The sequence below is a fragment of the Anthonomus grandis genome, chromosome 3 (assembly GCF_022605725.1).
Source record: "Anthonomus grandis grandis chromosome 3, icAntGran1.3, whole genome shotgun sequence".
In the NCBI taxonomy this organism is placed as follows: Eukaryota; Metazoa; Arthropoda; class Insecta; order Coleoptera; family Curculionidae; genus Anthonomus; species Anthonomus grandis.
Genome location: NC_065548.1, coordinates 9,762,404 through 9,786,455, shown reverse-complemented (window position 1 = coordinate 9,786,455; position 24,052 = coordinate 9,762,404). Strand labels below are relative to the sequence as shown.

The 24,052-nt window shown below is 31.1% G+C and overlaps 2 protein-coding genes across 2 annotated transcripts in view; both read left to right on the top strand.

Annotated features, from left to right (window-relative positions):
- Positions 1-24,052, top strand: part of LOC126733779 (pyrokinin-1 receptor-like) — a 177,590-nt gene that overhangs the window by 147,911 nt on the left and 5,627 nt on the right. The window lies entirely within an intron of this gene.
- LOC126733782 (uncharacterized) lies at positions 21,061-21,607 on the top strand. Its single transcript, XM_050437179.1, has 2 exons — positions 21,061-21,328; positions 21,385-21,607. Exons 1-2 carry the CDS (start codon positions 21,113-21,115, stop codon positions 21,562-21,564), a joined length of 396 nt encoding a protein of 131 aa, XP_050293136.1. The 5' UTR covers positions 21,061-21,112; the 3' UTR covers positions 21,565-21,607.

Here is a 24,052-nt window from a genome sequence, read left to right as displayed (position 1 = left end):
AAATGAAAAATCTAATAAAGTAATTAATTATTTATTTATTTACAAAAAAAAATTAATGTATTTTGGCATTAGGAGTATTTGATGTAATATTAGCTGCCAAGGAATGTCGCCTCTTAGCTGGCCTACCACTTTGGATTCTTTTGGCGCCAGATTTTGATCCAAGGCGTATTTCTTCTGGTACGAGCCGTTGGCTGAATTTTTATAACACGCGCTTGCCTGAATACTGAACTCTTTTTAAGAATTTGTAAAGTTTTTAATATTTTAATAAGGTTGATGTTACGGTTTCATTTATAGCTAAAACACAAATCCTTTCCAGCTCATTTCTTAAATCAGCCATTACTGTCTTATGTTATTTGATAATTGACAAAAAAAAAGGGAATTTTGTTTTAAATAAGAACACTAATAGTGATTGAGTAATAATAATTATATGCGTTTATAAAAAAAACAACTATATTAAAAAATGGCTTCTATAAGTAAGTTAAAGCGAACAAAGCATCAATAATAGTATCACATTACCATAACTTTGAACTGAATCGAATTTTAAAATTATTTTAAGGCTATTTTTTTAACTTCTTCCTAATATCAAAATCGGGTAGACTGGCAGATCTTTTTTGCCAAAAATGTTTTATTTGTATAAATATATTTATACAGAATCCCCATAATACTCCATTAGTAATACGAGGAAACTAAAAATGAACATTTAAAAAAATGAAATAAATAAACCTACCAAAAGCACATTTTAGCATACCTAACGAGTTACCAGTCACAACGGACGCATTGTATTACTTATTATACCTACTGAAAATATTATTTGACTTACCCTAATTTCCGCGAATATTCTTTTTTTTAAAAGCACGTCCATTTCTTATGGTATTTTTATTATTTTTTAAAATTTTTATATCCACGGAAGCCTCACATTCTTTACCCTTAGAGCATACCTCTTTTGAAATAAAAGTTTTTGTAAATGTGGTAATGTTTGTTTGACTACCCACTGCGTTTTTGTCAAAGCCGAAAAGGTTTTAATCCGTTCATTACACTAAATGTTAAAGTCATCATAGGTTGAGTCAGCATCCTTTTTTCCCGGCAGTTTTGGGCGTAAAACAGCCTTATAATAATATTCTCTATCACGAAACTTCACAATATCCACTACTCCTACATTAAATACTGCTTGTTCCAACAAACTCTTAAACATGGAGGAACTCTTCCATGTTTTCACAGATTTTATATAAATAAAAAAATCGAAAATAGTCAGTCCCATACCAAATCTCTCTGGAATGCCATAAATACCCTAACAAATAATAAAAAGAAAGATGTTTGAATTCTAAAGATAAAGAATGATAGAAACCAAATAACCTCAGATCCAAAAGAAATATCGAATGTATTTAATAATTACTTTGCTGACGTTGGACAAAGTTTAGCAGAGAAAATCCCCCTAATTCAACCAAGCCATAACAAACTAAAAAAAATGGCTAATTCATTCTTTCTTGAGGAAACAAATAAGACAGAAGTCGAAAAAGAAATAACTCTATTAAAACCAAATAAAGCTCCTGGGTATGATCAAATAAAAGCTGAGACTCTTAAAGAAATAAAAATGTTAATATCCGAACCTCTAACATATACCATACCATACCGACGGAATTGAAAACAGCTGTAATACCGATTTTTAAAAAAGAAGATAAGGAACTAGCATGTAATTATCGGCCTATTTCTTTAATAAATAGCATAGCAAAAGTTTACGAAAGATTAATTAAAGTTAGATTATCTATCTACCTTAAAAAATACGACTTGATATCAAACAGACAATTTGGTTTTCGCGAGGGCATTAGTACCCAAGACGCAATAGGCAATTTAACTAAAAAAATCTACAAATCTCTCGATTGTTGTAATCCTTGTCTATGTGTCTTCCTGGATCTGGCTAAGGCATTCGATACAGTTGACCACCATAAACTGTTGGAGGACTTGGATAATATTGGAATACGGGGAATACCGCATAAATTATTTACAAATTATTTATCTGGTCGCACTCAAAGGGCAACCCTTTGGAAATATTTTTAGCGAAACAAGAATTGTAAAGAAAAAGAAAAAGAAAAAGAAATTGTGCGGTGTACCTCAGGGCACTATACTAGGACCTTTGTATTTATAATTTACCTAAACTCTTTATTGAAAACAAATTTTTCAGCAGATATTATTAGCTTGGCGAATGATACAGTTTTATTTTTTACCCAAAAAAACTGGGAAATTGTAAAAAGAATTTCATAGGAGGTTTTAAAGGATGTTTTTAATTGGTTTTCGAGCAGGAAATTGAGTGTGAATTATGATAAAACTAAATTTCTGCGTTTTTCATCATACAGAGATGGTCTTCCAAATTATGATAGGTTAAATATTCAATTGAACGATAAGATAACTTATATTTCAGCAGTACCTAGCATAAAATATTTAGGTATTACCGTAGACGAACAACTTAAGTGGAATATTCATATACAAAACGTTGCAAATACCTTAAGATCTTTATTGGGTAGATTTAAGTTTTTAGCTGGAATATTAAGCATTTTGCATTTAAAAATAATTTATTATGCCTTTGTAGAATCTCGTCTTCAATACGGAATTTTAGGATGGGGAGGGACTAGAGACGTATTTTTAAAATGCCTAGAAATCGTTCAGAAGAATATCATTAAAATTATTTATAAAAAACCTAGACTATATTCCTCAGATCTACTGTACAGTGAAACAAAAATTTTCGATATTCGTCAAATATTTTTTTATAATATTTTAACATATTTACACAAATATAAGTCAAACATTTTATTAATTACCCATCAGTATAATACAAGAAATCGTCAACAGAATTCCTCACAAACCAAAGTAGGATCAAAAAATTTATTATCCTTCAAAATAGACAGCTTATTGATGGTTTGGTAATTGTTAGAAATTAACATGTCCACTTATATGGCCCTTTAATTTTAATCTTAATCTGTGTCTTGCTTTGGTGCAGTACGGTAATAACAGTTTTTCAAAGGACTACAAAATACAGTAGGTCTTTAATTTGGTAATCCTGTTATAAAAATGTTTTGTTGAATTGTTTGATTTTTTTTGTTTTGATTAGTTTTATGAGTTTTAATTAATTTATATGCGTTGCAAATAGCATTGCAATTGCAATAGATTTATAGTTTAGATTATTTGTTTTGTAACTTAGTTTAGTTTTGTTGTTGTTGCAATTTAGGTTTATATTAAGGCGAAAAAAAATACCAGCAAGTCCTCGCTCAGCGTACTAGCTCCTGGGGGTTGGGGGCATTATGTATTTATTGCCGATGTTTATTAAATTTACTTGTATTTCTTTTGTTATATTGCATTTGAAAATAAACATTATTATTATTATTATTATTAATTAATAGAAACAAACTAAAAACTAATGATACCTGCACCAATAACAGCACTGAAATATTTAAGGTTATGTTATGAGTATTTAAATGTAAATAAATGGCTTTGATGTTGCAGTCTATTAGATTTAGCGGTTTGGCACTGTACTCGAATATATTTAGGAGTCTAATGGTAAAATCCTATTTAATATTGTGGCGGCGTTGTATCGTATTAGATTTTGAAGTAGAGCGTTGTAACCAACTAGATTTCGAATTGACAAATAACAATCGAGGAAAACTTGCGGGCGTTGTACAATATTAGGTTTTGGAAATACGCTTCCCGATCGAGGTTTGTTGCTAATAGTCCCTTCTCTGGTGAATTTCCTAACATTATAATCGACAGTCCGCCTTGGAATTTCCAAGTCCGTCGAAATTTGACGGTTAGCCTTTCCAGCCTTATGAAGTCCAATGATGATACCTTTTGTTTCTACCGATAACTCTTTTGTTTTTGCCATTTTAAAGAATGTTAAAAAACCAGCAAAGAAACGGGGACAATCGTCAATAAACAAGCGAAATTATTTACCAATGTTACACAAAATCAATTGTTGAAGACTAAACACCTTTAAATGTTTCAAATTTCATCGGAAACGAGCTGTAAACAGATTAGTTTTTTTAGAAGAAGTTCATATTTTTACTACATTGTTTGTTATTTGCAAGACTATTTTTAAATACTCAGTGTTTTTCAACGAACCATAGTTGATAGGTATGCTGTTTAAGCATATATGCAATTTACAAAAAAGATACAATCTAAATATATGTATAAAGATAAGATTTTTGTATCTAATTTAAAACATTAAAAAGAATACATGGTGCGCAAATACTTTTGAGCGGTAGTGTATGTTTTATACAAAGCAATGAAAATGCTGAAGAAGCTTCTGAACTATATTTCCATAGGTAAGTTAGAAGCCGTTATATGACTACCTACCAATTTCTAATGTTGTAGTTTTATGCTTGTTAGATATCCAGAGAGAAGGCAACCGTATATATTTGCTCGTTTAAAGGACAAATGACTTGAGCACGGATCTTTTGTTCAGCCGCGTCCTAAAGCATACAATAAAGAAAATAGGGAAGAAAGGCACAACAAGGACGCTTTGGAGTTGGAGTGTCTTGTTGATTTTGGGAAAACAAATAGTATAGCGAATTTTTGAAGAGGTCTTACAGTACCTAGGTACCAAGACATACTTGGGGAAGTTATTCCAGAACTTCTGGAAAATATCCCTCTAACCCAATATAACACTGTCTACCTACAACAAGATGGTGCCCCAAGTCATAACTCTGGGCTAGTAAGGGCATTTCTTAAAAATAACTTTGCTCAAAGATGGATAGGTACCAACGGACCTGTTAGATGGCCTCCACGGTCCCCCAATCTCTGGATTTTAGATTTTTCTTTATCGGGGTATATACAAGATCAGGTGTATAAGACAATGCAATAATCTAATAGAGGTTTAAGACGTAATTCATTTAGCATTTTAAAATCTGAGGAGACAAATTATTATTTTGAATGCTATTTAAAGGAGTATAAAGATGTGCCAATTTTGTAGCAGAGAAGATGGTGGTCATTTTGAACATCTATTGTAAAAATGTTGTTTTGTTATATGGTTGTTTTCTTATAGTGTTTATTAAATTTATATATTTGTTTTTTATGTTCCTTTATTACAAAAAAAAATAAGAATGATGCAATTTCCCATTAGTCGTTATTAATTTGTGACTTTTTATTATAGTTATTTATGACCTACTATTAAATTATTATTTGTATGTAAATTATCATCAAGAATGAGTTTTTACTTTTACAAAAACTTGAAATAACTTAAAAATAACAGAGATACGACGGGGGTCTCAAAATGAAAAAATTTCAAAAATGCCCTGTATCTTAAAAATAAAAGAGCTATGAAAATTTTGTTAACAGCATCTTTAATTTTACGAAAAAGTGTCGCGGAAACCGCAACTCTCTATCTCTAAAAATAACGGAGATATTCCGCAAAGTACCCAAAATGGGACACCCTGTATACTAGATGAAGCATGGATGTTGACAAATTTGCATTATTTGCTTGCGTACATTCAAATAACTTTTAATCTTAGAGATTACTTAGTCATATAATTTGTTTTTGTACCTCTACCCAAGAATATACTATGCACCCAAGTACATAGAAACCAAGATCGCCAATATAGGATCAAAGGATCCACTCTATATCCTGTCATCCTCTACTTCATGTGTCAAGGCGGTGACTTTAAAGCCTTCAATGACGCTGGTGGATAATCCATCAACAGATAACACTGGAGCAGACATTTATTTCAGAGAAAAAAAAAGAATGATGTCTGGTTTGACTATAAGATTATTAATTTAACCGGGTGCCCAGGCTTAATATAAATAAATATAACAAATATACCTATTATTAACTTTTGTAAATTATGACCTTATTTTAATAATAGTTGTAGGCTTTCAGAGCATGGTAATTCTAACCCTAGCTTCAATACAATACTATGTATGCCTTCAACTTTTAACTATAAATATTGCCTATTCCTTTTTAAATAAGTTTTTTGCAGAAACAAATGAATGACATAAAGCAAAATATATTCCTTTCAATAATACCAGACGTCTTTTCCTTTTTCTGGTTAAATTGCAACAGTTCATTAATCTTATATGACACTCCCAGGAATCGAAAACTCAATACGATATTATTGGAATAAAGATTGACTTTTTATGATAATGATATCGTGAAAGAGTGTACATTTTGCCGCAAGGCACCCACCATCTCAAAAGGCATAATTTATTGCCGAATCTCAGAGAATTTATTTTGTAATTTTTGGTGGTTTTTTAGAATTCTTCTAGGCTCTCGAGGGCTTTTGAATTCAAGGGTCGCTTTTAAATATATGTATATAAAGAGTTGAGTTAATGTTAATACCGTTAAAAAAAAACAGGAGTAAAGAAAACGGAAAAGGGTAGAAAAGGTGAAATAAAATTACACGTAAATCTGTTTACCGTTAATAGAATCTATATTAAGGTCTTGCGTCACCTACTGAATGTGGGTCTTATTTTTTTTATTCTTTTAACGACCTAATTAATGTTTTTTGCTTTCATACAAAGAACTTCATACAAGAAAAAAAGAACTTCACGATCTTATTGATTTTCAAAAATAAGGCAAATATCAAAGGGACAGATGTGCATTTATTACATTAGTCATTTATTTTCCTTTACGATTTCATAAGGAAATATCAAATTAAGCAACTTGCCATAATTTAAGCTGAGGTCCCTTAATTTGGGTCACAATATCTGTTTGTATTTAGGATTTTTCAGCAATTAATTCTCAAAATTCATTATAATGTAATAATATCAAAAGTCGGTTCAAAACTTCAAATTGGAATGAAAGTCTTTTGAAATCTTTTCTGATTTTACCAAAGGCTTTGATACCATAAAGTATAATTATTTAGCATTATTGTGACAAAGACGCGCTGTTACTTTAATCTTTAGTCAAATTTACTCTCAAAGCAGATACATGAATTTTAGAATTATAAAAACATGAATTTTCTCTCTATGTCTGTTTTGGTTTTCTTTAGGGAATTAGATTCAAAATTATACAAAATAAACTTTTTTCTAATACAACAAAAATAGAAATTAGCATCTAAATGAATATCAAACACCGCAATAATCCTCTCGTTATCAGTTTAAACATTTGCCGTTGAATAAATTTAAAATTCAATTTGATCAGTTTCGAAGGAGAAAACGAAGAGAATAAAAAAAACTGCACGATGCGAAATGAGGAGAACTCCACTTTTTTTTCAATAAAGTTTTCTTGTTTTTCTTTGTAAATTCTCGCTTTTATTGGATCAGGATGCTGAAGAAGTCTGAAAATAGACAAGAGCATAACCATAGGGGACTATAATGAGAATTGATTTGTTTTTCAGCTGAATTTTGAGGGACGGAATGTATAATAGGGATTAGATTTTGTCACGTAGCTAGGTTTTTCTTAAGAAAATTTATTTAATTATTCATAAATGGAGATCAAAAAAGATATGAACAAGCAAAAGTATTGTTTGCCAAAGGGCGGATTATAGAAACTGTACTTTATAATATAAAAATATTTTACCCCTATTTGAAACGAAATTGACGCATTTCCTGAGCTTGAAGCTTGTCGTCTTCTATTGCTTTTACGATTTTCTCGGTAAAAGCAATAAAATCTGCTATAACGCTTTTATCAAAACCTACTTTTTCTTTAAAAATAAAATCTCTTTTAAACGATTGTATTTATTTTCAAAGTAATTCAAACAAGAATTATTTTATACTGGACTATGTGCAGTGCCAATAAGATCCTTTTTCTTTTGGTGGAAATCCATTAATTTTTCTCATCTCTTATGGTGTGAAGTAGTTCTCCCGTGTTTCTTATTCCTGTTTCTGCCTAAACACTTTCTTCCTTCCATTTTTCCCTCTATTAGTAATTGGAGCAAATGTTGCAGTAAATCAGAGTTCGTAAGTATAGTTTTCAATTTGATTTATAAGCTCCTCGCTTTTTCTAGTCAGCATTTGATTTCTACGTCTAGAGACCAGTCTTCACATAACCAAGTACCCAGATAATTAAATCTTCTTACACGTTCCATATTTTCAATATATATCTCCAGGAGCTTTTGGAGGTCATTTATATAATCTGCTTTTAGGACTGGGTTATCTGCATACCGTATATTGATTTACGTTTCATTTACTTTGATGCCTAACTATTGTTCTTCGAGAAACACACGTGAGAAAAGAACATTTCCCTGTCTTACACCTCTAATAATTTTTGTACCTTTGTAACTCCGTTGTCACATCTAACTGTAGCTAATTGGTTCTAGTAAAAGTTTTCAATACATCGTATGTCTTTTTTTTGATCTAGGTCAAGTCGCCTCAGCCTTTGAACAAGTTTATGATGTTACACTCTATCAATTGATTTTTCGTAAACACATCACTACATCCTTTCTCTGATCGTTCAACAGTTCTGAACCGACACTTAATTTACAACCAGTGGCTCTTTTGTGCTGAGACCTTTTCTAAAAGTTCGAACTACGAGGATTTTTAGAATAGAATTGCAAGAATTCTCTAGTAAATGATCATCAAGATCTGTAATCTTCACATCTTGTTGCTATTTTGGTAGTGGAATAACAAGAGATGTAAGCCATGTAGTTGGAAATTTTCCTTTGTTGTTTTTTTGGCCTTTTAATACTTCCGTTCTCTAGTAATTTGAACAAATCAAAAGGCACTAAATTTGGCCCAACCGTTTTGTTCTCTTTCAAATTGTTTATCGTTCTATTAATCTCTTCTATTGCAATTGAAGGACCAGACAAGTCATCTTCCAGATTTTCTTCTAACTGAGGTCTATTATCTGCAAAGACATTGCTAGTGTACAGTTCCCAAATAGCTTTTCTCTATTTCTAGGAGCCTAAATGAGGAAAAATGTATTTTTGTCTGGAATAAGTTTCTATGCAAAATTGAACTTACAGTTTTTAATTAAATGATTTCTGTGAATGAACAAAAAGATCATTTTAGTTTATGTTTCTTAACAAAATTGCTCACTTTTTTCTTTTATTTTATTAAACAAAGATATGAAATATTTATTTATATGTAGCAGTAATATTTTATGTTCCTATGTGTATTCTGTATTAAGTTTTTTAAACCCTCGTTCTTGCATGAAACTGTCGTCAAACATTAACTTTGCTACTTAGGTTTAATATGTCAAAACTCACTTATGCAAAGCAAGTTTCCTACTATATGGAAAAAACTACGGTAACTTTAATTCTCAAGGGTAGAGGTAGGTCTGTTTAAAGTCTGATGTATCTAACTAAAGCTACGGTTTGTTAGAACAATACGCGGCGCAAAACTCACATTCTGCTGAACGCTGCGCACGTCCGTTGAATTCAAACGTGTGTAAATAAAAAAGAGCGTTTTGTTAAGTTCTGCTTAGGTAGGCGCTGAAATCAAACCGAGTTTGATTTTGACGCAGTCGTTCAGTTAAGCTGAAAGTGGGCAGATAAAAAACACATTGAAAAATGGCGACCTAATTTTCTTTAGAGGATGATGAAAAGTTGATTAATCTTGTACGAGAACATCTTCCATTGTACACTGTGAAGAGTAAAAGTTTTAAGGATAATGTTGTGAAAACTAATATATGGAAAGAAATTGGAGAAAAACTTCACAGGAAAGGTAAGGGCATATTTATTATTATAAAAAAATAACACGTTTCATGTATTGCACATATAATATTTTGACAATAATAATATTACTCGACACGAGACACCATATTGCCTTGCCATGGTACAGCCCCAATAGTATTAAAATAGATTTTAAAGTTATCTCTAACCTCAAATGCTTCATATGATGCTCTTTTGTCGCAAGTGGCGGTTAACTTTTACATACTTTCTTTTGGAAAATCCGGAACTCTATTGGCATTTTCGTTTGGACAAGACATTTTTGCCTTTCGAAGCATGTTGTGCAATATACAAGCAGAAACTATTATGTTGTCAGCTACCTCTGGAGCCACGGCTATTGGTGTGTAGAACATTCTAAAGTACTGACACATTATACCAAATGCATTTTCTAATGTTCTTCTGGCCCTGGAATGTCTGTAGTTATAAATGGCTTTTGTCTTGTCATTTGCTTTGCTTGATTTTGTAAATATAGTTTCATCATATTTGTTGTTAAACTGAATGCTTCGTCCCCCAATATTACATGAGGTTGCTGCATATTAGTACCAGGAATAACTCTAGAAGGAGGTAAATTAAAACAGTTAGTAGCAATCTGCTTTCTTATGTTTGATTTTATAAATATCCCCGCATCGCCCTCTCTGCCATAGGATCCTACGTCAATTGCCACAAATCTATACCTTGCATCGACGACTGCTAGCAGAACAATTGAATGAAAGTTTTTGTAATTAAAATAGAGAGATCCTGCATTGGATGGACAACGAATTCTTATGTGTTTACCATCAATCGATGCACAACAATTTGGGTAATTCCATAAACTATTAAAATTTGAAGCATTTGCCTCCATTTGTTCTTTACTAGGCTGAGGTAAATAGATATGAAGCATACGTTTAACAATACTTTGAAGAACTTGTTTTACACATATGCTAATCCAACTATGGTGAATTCTGTATTGAAAGGATAGTGACCTGTATGACTCTCCAGTTGCCAAGAACCTGCCATAAAAGTATTGCGCATTAGTGTACTAAAATTCTTCTTCCGATGACTTATTCTTGATTGGTTTTTAGATGTCGAATGTAAAAATAGGTGGAAGTCTATAAGAGATTACTACCAAAGAAAGAGAAAGGACTGCACCAAAGGCACGGGTACAGCATCTCAAAGAACAGATGACACTGAGAACTCATTCCTGAAGAAATTTAGACACCTCCGTTTTTTGGATTCTACATCACTGGATGAAATAAGGTATTTACTCAAAACTTTAAAATCCCTAAAATCCCTCTGCTTTGATAGTGGGAAACAATTATTTTTTTTTTATTCCAGCACAATAAGTAATACCCAAGATAGCATTCAACAAGAATCGGATGTTTCTAGAAACAGCAATATCTGAACATACTGAAACCTCAAATAGTTCAAAGCGATGTAAGGATACTGAGGAAATCAATGTTGAAACTCCACAAAAAAAAAGAAAACCACACATTTAAAAGACAAAAACATGATAGTTCTAAGCGAAATTAGAAAGAGACGAGAAGAAAGAACTGCTCTTTTACGCCATTTATTAGATAACGAGAAGACTGCAACCCAACCAACCGAGTCAATGGACCATGCAATAAATATGTTTTTTAATAGTATGGCATAGCAAAAATCAAAGCCGAAATTATGTCTCTCGTTTCAAAATATGAAATTGATGAAATTACGCAACAAGAAATTGAATCCTTTACTAATAAACAAGGGTCCAATACATCAGCGCACCAAGGATACTATTCCGAGTCAAATTCAAATTCAGCATCAGATGTCAATTTTCGCAGCCAGACTGCCGCATCTGGGGCCATTTCAAATGTTTTTTCAGAAGAACCACAGTATGAGCTTTTATGAATATTGTTAAAAATGCATTTAACATAAATAAGTTCTATAAATAAAGTAAAAGTGATTTATATGACTTTTATCATTTACCTTAAAGTCAAGCTGAGTTTTTCTTCTGGACTAATTGGATTTTGACGCCTGTTGTAAGGATGTTTGGTAATATCAGCTCTTATATAATCTAACGCTAATTGAAATAATTCTGTGGATAGTCGAAAATATTCCCGAAATTTGTAGTCGTTTCCAAATAGTCTTCCAAACATCTATTAGAAAACATTCGATTTTCAGTTTTGTTTTGGCGACGACAACTAATTAAACTCAGAAGATCCAATTCATGTTCTTCTTCATCAATAAGCATCGCCAGCAAAAATTTTTTAGACATAATGATTATTCTTATATTATACACTATAAATATATGAAAAAGTGACAAAATACGTTTGTCTCCATCTGCACCCACCAGCATACAATTAGGAACTAACAAAACACTGGTATGAAAACTACCGTGCGTCGATCAATGTAGATTCTGTTGAACGTTTATGCTATGCGTCGCGCAGTGTTCTAACAAACCGTAGCTTAAAGAGGCCGATATCAAGTTTGCCCTGTTTTGGCAAAGTCCTGCAGTGAAATCTCTGGTTACTTACAATCTCTCCACTTAGATACATGGATTGTTATCACTTAAACAATATGGGTTTTTGCGAAGAAGATCATGTGGAGCTAACCTATCTATCTATTGTAATGAATTGGCAGCTAGTTTGGACAATAATATGCAACTGATGCCACATATATTGACTTCAAAAAAGTATTTGATGCCGTGTACCACTTAATTCTTCTTACAATATTAAGTTACTATAATATTCAGGATCCATTGCTAGCCTTCGTTCAAATTGGTGATTAGTGAGAGGTAGTTGGAATAAAAAAAATGACTTACAGAGATTTTTTTAAAATCTACTATCTGGAAAAAAACGATTTTTATTTTATTCTAGGCAACTGGAAAAAATAAATAAGAAATTACTTTAACTGCCAGAAAAAAATTAAATATATTTACGTTCAAATGATTGATTAATTCTAGGCAATTGGAAGAAAAACGAATGAAAAACGACCTACAGATTTAAAAAAATCAACTGCCTGATTTTTATTTTATTCCAGACAATTGAAAAACAAATGCCCTAAACTGCCTGAAAAAAAAAGGTCAAAATTGTTGAATAATGCCAGGCAATTCAAAGAAAAATAAATGAAAAACGACCTAAGAGATTTTCAAAAAAATATCAACTGCCTGGAAAAAAACCATTTTTATTTTATTCCAAATAGATGAAAAATACTGCCTAAACAAAAAAACAAAAAAAAATCATGTCCAAACTATTGAATAATTCCATGCAATTGAAATAAAAGCGAATGAAAAACGATTCAAAGAGATTTTCAAAAAAATATCACTTGCCTGGAAAAAAACGATTTTTAACTTTTATTAACTTATTTAACGATTTTGAAAAAATATTTAAAATTTCAGACAGTTGGAAAAAAATGAATGAAAAACATATTTTGAAAGAGATTTTACAGTTATCTTATACCGGGTATCCAGAACGTAAAATTTGGTAATGCACTGTCCAATAATGTCTTCCTTTCCTTCTCTTAAAGTTTACAAGGAAATAGAATCTATTACTGATAGTGCAAAGTTTCAGGAAAGCATTACTAACATCTTTAACTAATGCAATCAATAAATGGCCGTCAGTAGTCAATAAAATAATCCTCAATACTTAAAAGAGTAAATCAATAAGGTTTATTAGGAACAGACAGCCCACAATACTGAATACTGCAGTTGCTCCTATTAACTCAATGTATGATTTCGATGTGCTTCTTGATTCTGAACTCATTATTTTTTTATCAGCCTTATCAGGTCCATTCCTCAATGTAGGACTTTCCGAGTCTTTTCCATTCCTGTCAATCTTGGGCTAGTTCTTAATTCATCATTTTCGATTCGATTTCTAATAGAAACTATAGACCTTTGTATTGTTTTTGATCAGTCTGTACTGCCTTTTATGATTGCCATTGTCTTCAGGCTATATGTTGTTACCAGCAAAATGCACATGTCATATACTTTGCACTTTAAATGCATTAGAATGCCTGGATTTTGTAGAATGTGCTTTAGATTTTAAAAAGCCACGCAGGTTAATTGCACTTTTTGCAATATTTCCGACTTGATTCTCCTTTCTTAGTTTAACGAGGTGAGCCAGATATACGTTTTCGTCAACGTTTTCAATGTTCTTGTTAGATAGTAATATTTAAATGTGATTGGGTGACATGATCTTGGTTTTATTAATGTTCATTTTTAGCCCTATTTTTCTTGATGTTATATTTACTTGTTGCACCATTTCCTTTAACTCATTTGAATTTTCGGAGATAAGAACAATATCTACTTAGGTACGAACCGTCGATTTTTATACTCTTAGATATATATTCCATTCTCAGAGTGATTTGTAAGTGATATCGTATCACTTTGTTGAACTCCTCTATTTAGGTTGATTCAGATCATTGTTATGACTGCATTGTAACTTGAGTCAATTCTGGCATTGTTCATGGCATTGAGGAAGTCTATGAATACCAGATATATGGATGGATGGGTACATTGTATTCAGTTGTTTTTCTATTATGAACTGAACTCATTTTTACATTAAAAATGTGACATGTAACACATTTAGGATTTTTGGTATTACCATGAGGCAATCTTAGATGTTCAAGAAGACTAACGCTTGAAAATGTATGTTTCATGCATAAATTACAAGACTCACGGTAAACGTCAGGGTACAATCAAAATTTGTCAATCAATCAAACTACACATCAATGAGGGTCAACTTAGTTATTGTACGGACATATTGGAGATGCGTCAAGTAAAATTGAATAAGAGTTTCGAATCTAACTTAATGATAAAATTGATTAGTCTGATTTTCATGAAAGGATACAATTTCTAGACGGTCAACTAGACAACTTGAACCATTCTGATCTCTCTACATCCATTTCAGACTGATATTTATGAAATTAGCAATCATTCATTAAGTACCTTTAAATTACATATAAGTAGGATAGTTTAGATATTTTATTTTTATAGGACCTAGTAAGTAAATTTAAAATTTAATTTGCAAAGAGAATAAGTAGGAAAATTCTGAACATTTGTTAACATTTATAGGAGACTGGAGGTATTTCTATTTAATATAAGTACGTTTATATATACTTCAAGTAATTTGATATTCACTTTCTGTACACGAGTATCGGCAATATCAAAATATTTTTCACTACCTTTTCTAAATTTAATTTTATTAAAAATGTTTAAATCGACTTTTTGTCTGGAATAAATTTCATTTCTGGCCTATTATTTATGTTTTTATTATGAAAAATTGTTCATACTTGTAATATACGTAAAGCATAATTGGCATTTGTAATATAAAATGCTAGTACAGCTCCTGGCATACCAATCGTGTTCGATAATTTTAATTTATTGAAATTAATATCCTCGTGTTACGGATCCCTGATTTTGTTTAGCTTTGGATTTTATATAAAAAACCAAATTAGCATCATTATATTTTAAAAATTACTTACTAGTGCTTATTTGTAGGTACCATACAATCTCTCCATTGATTTTGACTTTAAATCTGATTAGTTCCAATAAAGGCTTTTATTAATTTCTGAATTGGTGTCTCATTTAGGTAAATATTCAAAAAGTCTTATGCAAGTCATAGGAAACAGTGATTTCTTAATTTGCGTTTCAGGGATATGGACAATTGGTGAAAGATGACTGTAATAAATAACTATTTACTTCCAGGCCTAAAATGACTTCTTTTATTTATATCGTTTATTTAATCAATTCCAGACCAATGAAATGTTATATGAAGCATCAGAGTTATATCATTAATTTTGGGCTATTGATTATTTATGTAATCATTCAATCAGTCTGATGATTTATGCAAAATTTTTGCTTATCTGGATTAAAATAATCATTTAATTGATTTTAGCTTTATAATCTTTTTTTATTTAGTTTTTTTTATAAATTACTGAATCAGTTCTAGCTGAATAATAACAATAATTATATTTTTGTGTTCACTGTGATGATTATTAATAAATTTTAGGCCAATAAATCAGAGTTTTCAATAAACCACTACGTAACTTTCCTTTCCACCCACAGATGAATTAATCCAAATGAGAGGATCTTATGTAAGGAAAAAAAGGAAAAGTGATTCATTAAGACCTTTACATCTGACAATCGAAACAAACATCAATTATGTTAATTAATCGTGCAATTAATATTATTATTAAATTAAAAATAATAACGTACGTAACACTTGCACAAAATGCACTTTTTTAATCAGTATGAAGCTTGATTAAACAAACGGATTTTGTAGAAACTCTTCATCATATTTACTAAAAGAAAAATCCACTTTTAAGCCCCGATGACATTATTTTAAATTGCCCGAACGTCTGCACCAAAACCACCAATTTCCTCCTAAGATAACCGAGGTAATTGAGACGGTTTTTCACAAAGTGGAAGCTTAATGAAGGCTTATGCTTTTCATATAATACCAGAACTTGTTAAGCGTGGTTTAATTAAATTAATTTGTGTCTTGTATTAATTTGTAGAAATAAATTTCCAGCCTGTTTAATCCGGAGAGGCGGTGTTATGAGAAAACCATTTTAATTATACAGCATTACCTTTACTGTACTAAAATCCATCCATAGATATAAAAAACGTGAACGAGATAATCAAAAGTTCGAATATCAAATTAACGGGTTCGTTGGGAACAAATTGAACGTTAAAAACAAATTTTATTAGAGTTTTATAGAGCGAGGTGTAACTAGGAGATTTATTGAGCTTCGGAAGTAATTGGAAATCCCAGAGATTTGAACTTGATCACGGATATGAGCCAACTCACGCTTTTGTATGCTAAACGTAAATGAACTCGTTATCTAAATTTTTCTAGCTATGTTTTACATAGGACATAAAATAGTAAAACTAATATTAGGTCGGTGCCTATGTTATTGGGTATTATTTGAGTAAATAAAAAAGTTAAAATATTCGCTTACATATCATTTATTGGAAAAAAAAATAACAAGATTCTTATTATAGGAGCCCTCGCCACTAGGAGGCAAATTCAAGTATGAATATTGGCGCGACTTTTAAATCGAAATAAATACAGTTTAAATAAATATTTCTACTAGTCTTAAGTCATGTAGGTGTTCATGTATTATGTTCAAGTATCATGTTTAGTACGCTAGACATTAATTTAGTATTAGACAACAAAGTTATATTTTTTAAAAGATATTCTATAACATATACTTTACAGTTTACGTTATATAGAGCAAAACTTACATACTCTATGAAAACTTCACCAAATTAAACTTAAACTTCCAACATTCTACAAGTGCGTACAATTTGGAATTCCTACGAAGATTTAGTAATTGAGGGTAAAATTACATCGTGCCCATTCTCAGTCTTATTGCTCTTCCACAGAAATAATAAGATAAGAAGAAACATTTACTAATCTCTGGTTTAATAGTAAATCCATAGCTCTCTGGTTGATTAGACACATTAGTTCAGAACCTAATTACATTTCTTATCCGGTAAGGATATCTGGATAGGATGTTCCTTACTAATTAGGCCTTAATGTAGCAGACATTGACAGAATATTCGTCTGCAAGTTTGCCCTTGGCCCTTGAGGTGTAGCTTTGAATAAAACATTTTTATACAGCGTTATACAATTATACAGGACTAATGTTAGCAACGGCTTTCCAGAGACAGCGATAAAACGGTTTTTTTTTTAAATTTGAAATAATAAGCATTCATAGGTAGCTTTTTTGTTACAAAATTACCTTTACGTTTGCTATAAAAGTCAGAAATGTCAGGTTAAGTTTAAACAAATCGTAAAGGTACATAAGTGTTATAAATTTGTAAAAAAATGACCCTAAAAGATCCCGAATAGAATGTTATGTTTTACTGATCTTTTGAGATCGTTTTAGATTGGCAGGAGGAAACATTTCCACCATCCAGCGTGTACTATTTCAGTACGAAAATACGTTTTTATTGATGTAGTAGTACTTTTCTAGAGGTTAGAAATGAAAAAAAGACTTTGGTGAGAATTATCTACTTCTTGTGCCTGTTTTCGAATGATATTAACAGTTTTATGAGGGCCTGACATAGCACCGAAGATAACCAACATCTAGGTTGATCTGTTTCTCATTTAACTCCGCAAATAGGGCCGACAAATCAATGAAATTGTGCACAGCCATCGTCAGTTGAGTATCACAATGTTTATTTAAATTCATTGATATTCTGTTAACCGAGCTAAAAAATAAATACTAGGACCGACAGGTATATGAAAAGATTACGAGTTTATCAGGCTGGAACAAGAAGGACTAAGCTCAGCTATATTACCTTGACATATTTATTAAATTTGTGTTGTATGAACCATTTCTAGACGGTTTGCATGTGCCTCATAATATGGTGACCAAATGATGTTTAAAAACTCTAATATAGATCTGACCAGAGATGTTTACAAAGTTTTTACGGTGTATTTTTAAAATCTTTACTACCTCTATTAATCAATTCTAGCAATCTGTTTGCCAGACCCATAATAATGTCATAGTGTTCTAAAAATGTATGCTTAGTATCTAAGTAAACACCAAAATCTTTGATTCGAGAAAGAGCAGTATTATAAGGAATAGATTTTTTTTCTCAGACAGTTAAATCAGTTTAGTCCTCAACTGCCTGGTATAGACAAATTCAATTTTTTTTTCGAAGAAATAGAAGCAAAATTCCAAAGAAAAATATTTTCGGTTTTATTCCTCAACGTCCTGGAATAAGTAAAGTAATATTTCTTTTCCAGAAAGTTGAACTGTCTTAGTCTTCAACTGCCTATGATAGCCAAATTATTATTACAAAATAGTTTTACCACTAACTAAAGCTCGTTATTTCTTACTCTCGACACTTGTTTCGCTAATGTGATATTGAGAGTGGTTCAATTAATCTTCTAAAGCGCATAAAGTAGCACTTAGATATATTAAGAGACATTCTACTTCTTAAACACCAATTGAAAATAGTTTAGATCTGTTTGCAATATATTTAGGTCTTGTAAAGAATTTATTTGACGATAAAATTTCATGTCATCAGCAAACAGCAGCATGAAGTAAGATATTGAATTCATTAGGCCATTTATAAATAAACAAAACCAACGAGGTGCCAGGTGTGATTCCTGAGCAGCACCAGAAGTTACACTGAAGACTTTAGATAAAAAGCCATTCAAGTTCACCTATTGTTTTCTGTTAGATAAATAAGATTTTAACCAAGAAAGCAAGGGTCCAGATATTCCATACTTGGGTCATAAATGTATTTGTTTGAATAGTCTAAGTACTTAGTAGATTTAGATTCTGGAATTATCTTCAATGTGACACAAGTCACAGTTAACTATTCCTAAATATTTATTGATTGACACGGTTTGCAAAGCGCAGATCCAGAGCTACAAGTTAAATATGCTATTATACTAAGATCCAAATAAGCACTGTAGTCGCACAATAAAATGCCTTTGGCATATCTTATGTTACTATGTTTAAGATCCCGATTACCCTCGGCATTTGACCGTGAGATACCTGATACATTATAATCACTATCACACTACCGAAACCTTCACATGCCGATGATACAGACTAGATGATTTTTTTAGTCAAATCACCACAGTTGTTGCAAAAGTTGCAACTTTTGACGTTCAAACGCCAAAAGCACTCTACCTTCACTACTTTTAGCACTGTTTTCACTATTTCTGTCAGTTCTGTACACAATATGTCTCTCTTCAAAGCATTCTGCATCCTGGATAATGAGATCCAACCAAGTTTTAGTGATAATCGTGTAAGAAATGAAAAATGAAATGTGATAATCGCGTAAGACTCTTATTAAAACAAAGAGAAAGAAGTCTTTTTTGTCATAAGATCTCTTACGTTTTGATATAAAATGGAAATCAAATCTAATGTGGTATCCTTTTCATGTCTGCGTATTAAAAATTTGCTTATTTTGAAGCAAGTGGAATTCTTTCACTACTCTGCCCAAAGACCATAAGTTATCAATCCTTTACTGACATCCTTATTTTTATTTAGCAAGATAGTCGCAGTCGTTCCTCTAAACTTGATATCTCGTATTCAAGTAATATGTTTTTAATCTGTAGTTCATAAATCCTTTTTTCATGTAGATTGCTAACGAGACTTGCATTGTCCAGCATTGGAAGACTAAGAGTCTTAAGCTTAGAAGAAAGAGATTTGATTTCTGCATGATTTTGCATGATTCAATCATTTTGGAAACATGGCATCATCATGAATGGATTCCAGAGGGTCAAACTATAAACCAAACTTATTATTGGGAAATTTTCGAGCACGAAATTTCGTTTTGGAAAAACAATTTGTGAATCTTGCACCAGAACAATGCACCTGCTCATAGCCACCCCAGTTCTCAAATCTCATAAGCTCCTAACTTCTTAAGAAGACCTCCAGGAACGGTTTATAAAATATTTGTTTTAATTAATACTCTTTTTTTATAAGTATTCTTATTATCTAATAACTAGACTTTGTATTATCAAAAGAGACTTGGTCTTGTCTTTGGAAACAAGAAAATTATATTTATATTTAAATGATTTTTTAAAATTCCAGTTTTTTCGTATAATTTCGATGTTCCAATTTTTCCAAATTTCAAATTAATATTTTTTTTAATTACTTTCAGCAACTACAAGCAAAAAGGAAGTCTGATGCTCTGATAGAGTTTCTTTTGTTTTGTTAAGAAACGTGTTAAAAGTTTCTCATATACATATTCAATCACGTTCCAAATGCATGGAATTTATCACATATTGTGCCTATATTTAAAAATATCAATCTATCGATCCTCGTATTCAAATTGATACCATTTTTAGTGATTTTAGTAAGGCGTGATAAAGTTTTTTTTTTTTAATAAAGTAGATTACTCCATAATGCTAACTATCACATTTAAAATTCGTGTAAGCGGTTACATATTAAAATGGGTTGCCTCATAGTTTGATATCTTGCTCCTCAATGTTTTTATAATCACTGATTGAGTATTCTAATAGTTCTTCATAATTCTCGATTAAAAGGTTTATTATGTCCAAAAATTTACTTCGCCTTTGTAGAAAAAGTAGACCCAAAACAACTTTATATATATTGTAAAAACTGAAAGAGTGCACTATATACTTCATTAGAGACGTTTTTTTGGGATATCTAAAGGCGTTAAACGAAGTAATCTTTATGTCATTTTTAGAGCACATACCCTGCTTTGAAGGCAAATGAGTGTAACAACTAGAGAACGCTTTTACGTAAAACTATCGTAGAACGATTGAAGTATGTTGTTATTTTTTTTAAGATGATATTCTTAAAACCTAAATTTGCAGAATGCTTAAAATAGATAAATTTCTCAGATATCTAGGACCTAAGACAATAGTTTAATAATATTATATTAAGTAAATACCATTTAGCACAAAATAGATTACATCTTGAGTGTATTGACAACAAATACTTTAAAGGCAAAACCGATTACTCATTCGTTATCGCAAAACAAGGTATATAAAGTCATTGCAAAATAATTCGATTCATAGTCTCAAGGATCTCATTGAATCTAATATATACAAAACTTGACAAAAATGAAGGTGTTCCTCGTGTGCTTGGTGTTAGGTATCTCGACTATTTTCGCGAAACCTCCATTTGCATCCAAAATCTCAATCAATGGTGTGAACCTCAACGCCTCCAGTGGACACGATGTTATTGATGGTAATTGCACAAATACGACCGATGCAGATTTAGTTTTTAAGGACTATATTCATTTACATAGGGTTCCATTTTTTACTAGAAGCGGCAAGGTAAGTGTAGAAATATGTCTTATTAGGAGCATATAAAAAAATAATAATTTTTTTAGTCTGAATGGCATGGAGACCAAAAAATCTACTGCGTGCAAGCCTTGAATCAGAAAAGTGACGAGACCGGTGGTACTGCTAATATCACAGAAGGTGGGGTAGGTCATAATTATGTGACCATAGAGATGAATTCGTATGTTAGTCATGGGATCGAGTTTTATATTTATGTTTGGGCAAAATAGACCAATTGCTATTAGAGATAAAATAAACAGTTTTTAAAAACAAGTAGTTTAATTTTTATTAAATATAGAACGATAGTTTGGTTTTCGTAAAATGTATCTAGAAACTGATATTTTTCTTTACATTTAACAAATAGATTATATAAAGCATTGTTTTATTTATGAAATAAATTTTATTTCCCAATTAACCCTACATATAGGTTCACTACAAGAATATAAAAATGTTTGAAATAACAGACAAAAAACAACTACACAAACTGTTTTACACAACTTGATTTATAGATAGATAATATATAATTTTAGGTACTGCGTTCATTTTGTACCAAATATAGTTTTTCAAAATAATATTTCTCCCTTAATAATTCCTCCATAGTTATTGAAATGTTTTATTTAAAATGTTACTAAACAGAATGATAGTTGATTCGTGATTGATTATGATGAATACTTAAAAAGCTTTAAAGTACTTATTTTTAAATTTAATTTAAAATATTGTAACTAATAAGTTATAGTCGTAGCATCAGTAGTATTAGCATAGTTACATTTAAGTACAGTAGTAGCACAGTTACATACAAAAAATCCTGGAACACTTGAAAACTGACTTCATATGCCTAGAAGAGACCAGGAATAATTTCAAGTACATGGAGGTAACGAAAATTTACACAAAATTCCCAAAAGAAAGTGATAAGAGAACAACGTGTACATATTTTCTATCTTTTATCTTAATTTGAGAATTTTTGATATTAAAACTATTGTTATATACATGTACTATACAAGTGCGATAACCCACTAGTTATTTCTCTAGAAACCCCCAGTTACATTTCTCCATGCACTTTTTTTACTACGAACCACAAATTCACCTTTTCCTGTGCGGCCTATTTTCCAAAGTCAAAATAGATTTATTTTTATTAACAAAATAAGCTGAAAAAAATTGTTTAAATTATAAACTAAAAAAGGATAACGCAAAAATAGAAAAAACACAATAAACTAAAATAAAATAAAATATACAGCTACCTACAATAATATTTAAAAAAAGGAACACACATAGACACACAGACTTTAAATAAACTTAAAAGGTACATACAGATGAACAAACTTTAAATAGTGCATAGACGTCATCCAGGCTTAGCTCTAACATAGTGTTCTGGGGAAATACTGTAATAAGCAGTTGAATTTTTATTCTTCAGTGTCTTAGGTCTATATTCAAAATAAAACCATTGGAAACATGTAGATAAGCTTTTATTACAGACAATATATTGACACTTCACAGCTGGCATATTTATGAATCACTCTGTTTGAAAAAAATTACTTCTCTACTTTCTTTAAGCAGTTACAGTGTGATCATGCGCAAAACAACTAGACATAAAAGTTTTTCTTAAAAATAGAAACTGTACGCGTATACAGGTTCTCAATATTAAAACTTTCAATAGGAGTATTTCTGAAACTAAAAGTTAGAAATGCGCAATTTGGTACAAATGTGACAACCACCATTCCCTTTTGTGATACCTTAAATTAAAGGTCTTTTGGAGTAGTATTCACCTGCACAAGAACTTGTCCTCAATTTTATATAGGATCAAAGAACGTATAAGTTAAATAAAATAGACTCTGTTTTTATGAACTGTTATTTTATTTAATCCGATGTTCAAAATGAATTCCATTTTGAGCTAAACAAAAGTATAATCTATTTTCAAACTCATTTCTCATATTTTGAAACACTTCTCTTGGAATAGATGCACATGCTGTAATAAGCCGTTGTCGAAGATCATCGAGTGAAGCTGATTGCGTTACAACAGCTTTAAAGTGACCTCAGAGAAAAGAGTCGAAGAGTGTTAGATCTGGTGATCTCGCCGGCCATTTCATTAGACCTCTTCTCCCGATCCACTGATCTAAAAAAGGAATAATGTGAAAATTGCCTCAGATTATTCCTTTTTTACCAACATAGTGGGGTGGTGTTCCATCTTGTTAAAAATGTAATAAATATTCGTTTATGTTCCTACTCCCATGAATATCCAACTAATTTTCTATTTCTTCGACAAGTTTGGGTTATACGATGGTTTCCAACATTTTCAAGTTAGTTTCGCCATTAAGGTTACCATTAATAAGATAGAGTAATTGATTATCTTTGGCAATGGATTTATTACAAAGTGTGCATCTATTCCAAGGAAAGGCTTTCAGAATGTTAGAAATGAGTTACAAAATAGTACTATTTTTGTTTAGCCGAAAATGGAAAGTATTCTGAGCATTTAATTGAATAAAATAGGACCTTATAAAACAGAGTTTATTTTGTTTCAACTTATACCTTTTTTGACCCTGTATAAAATTTAGAAAAAATTCTTACGTAAGTACTACTCCAAAATTAGGGTGACACAAAAGGGGTAGTGCGATTTAAAATATTGTGGTTGGCGTGCATCGGGTTCAAGGGGTGAATCACCCTGTAACCAAAATGTGACGGTTATAGTTCCCCCTACCTGTATAAAACTGGTACCAAATTGAT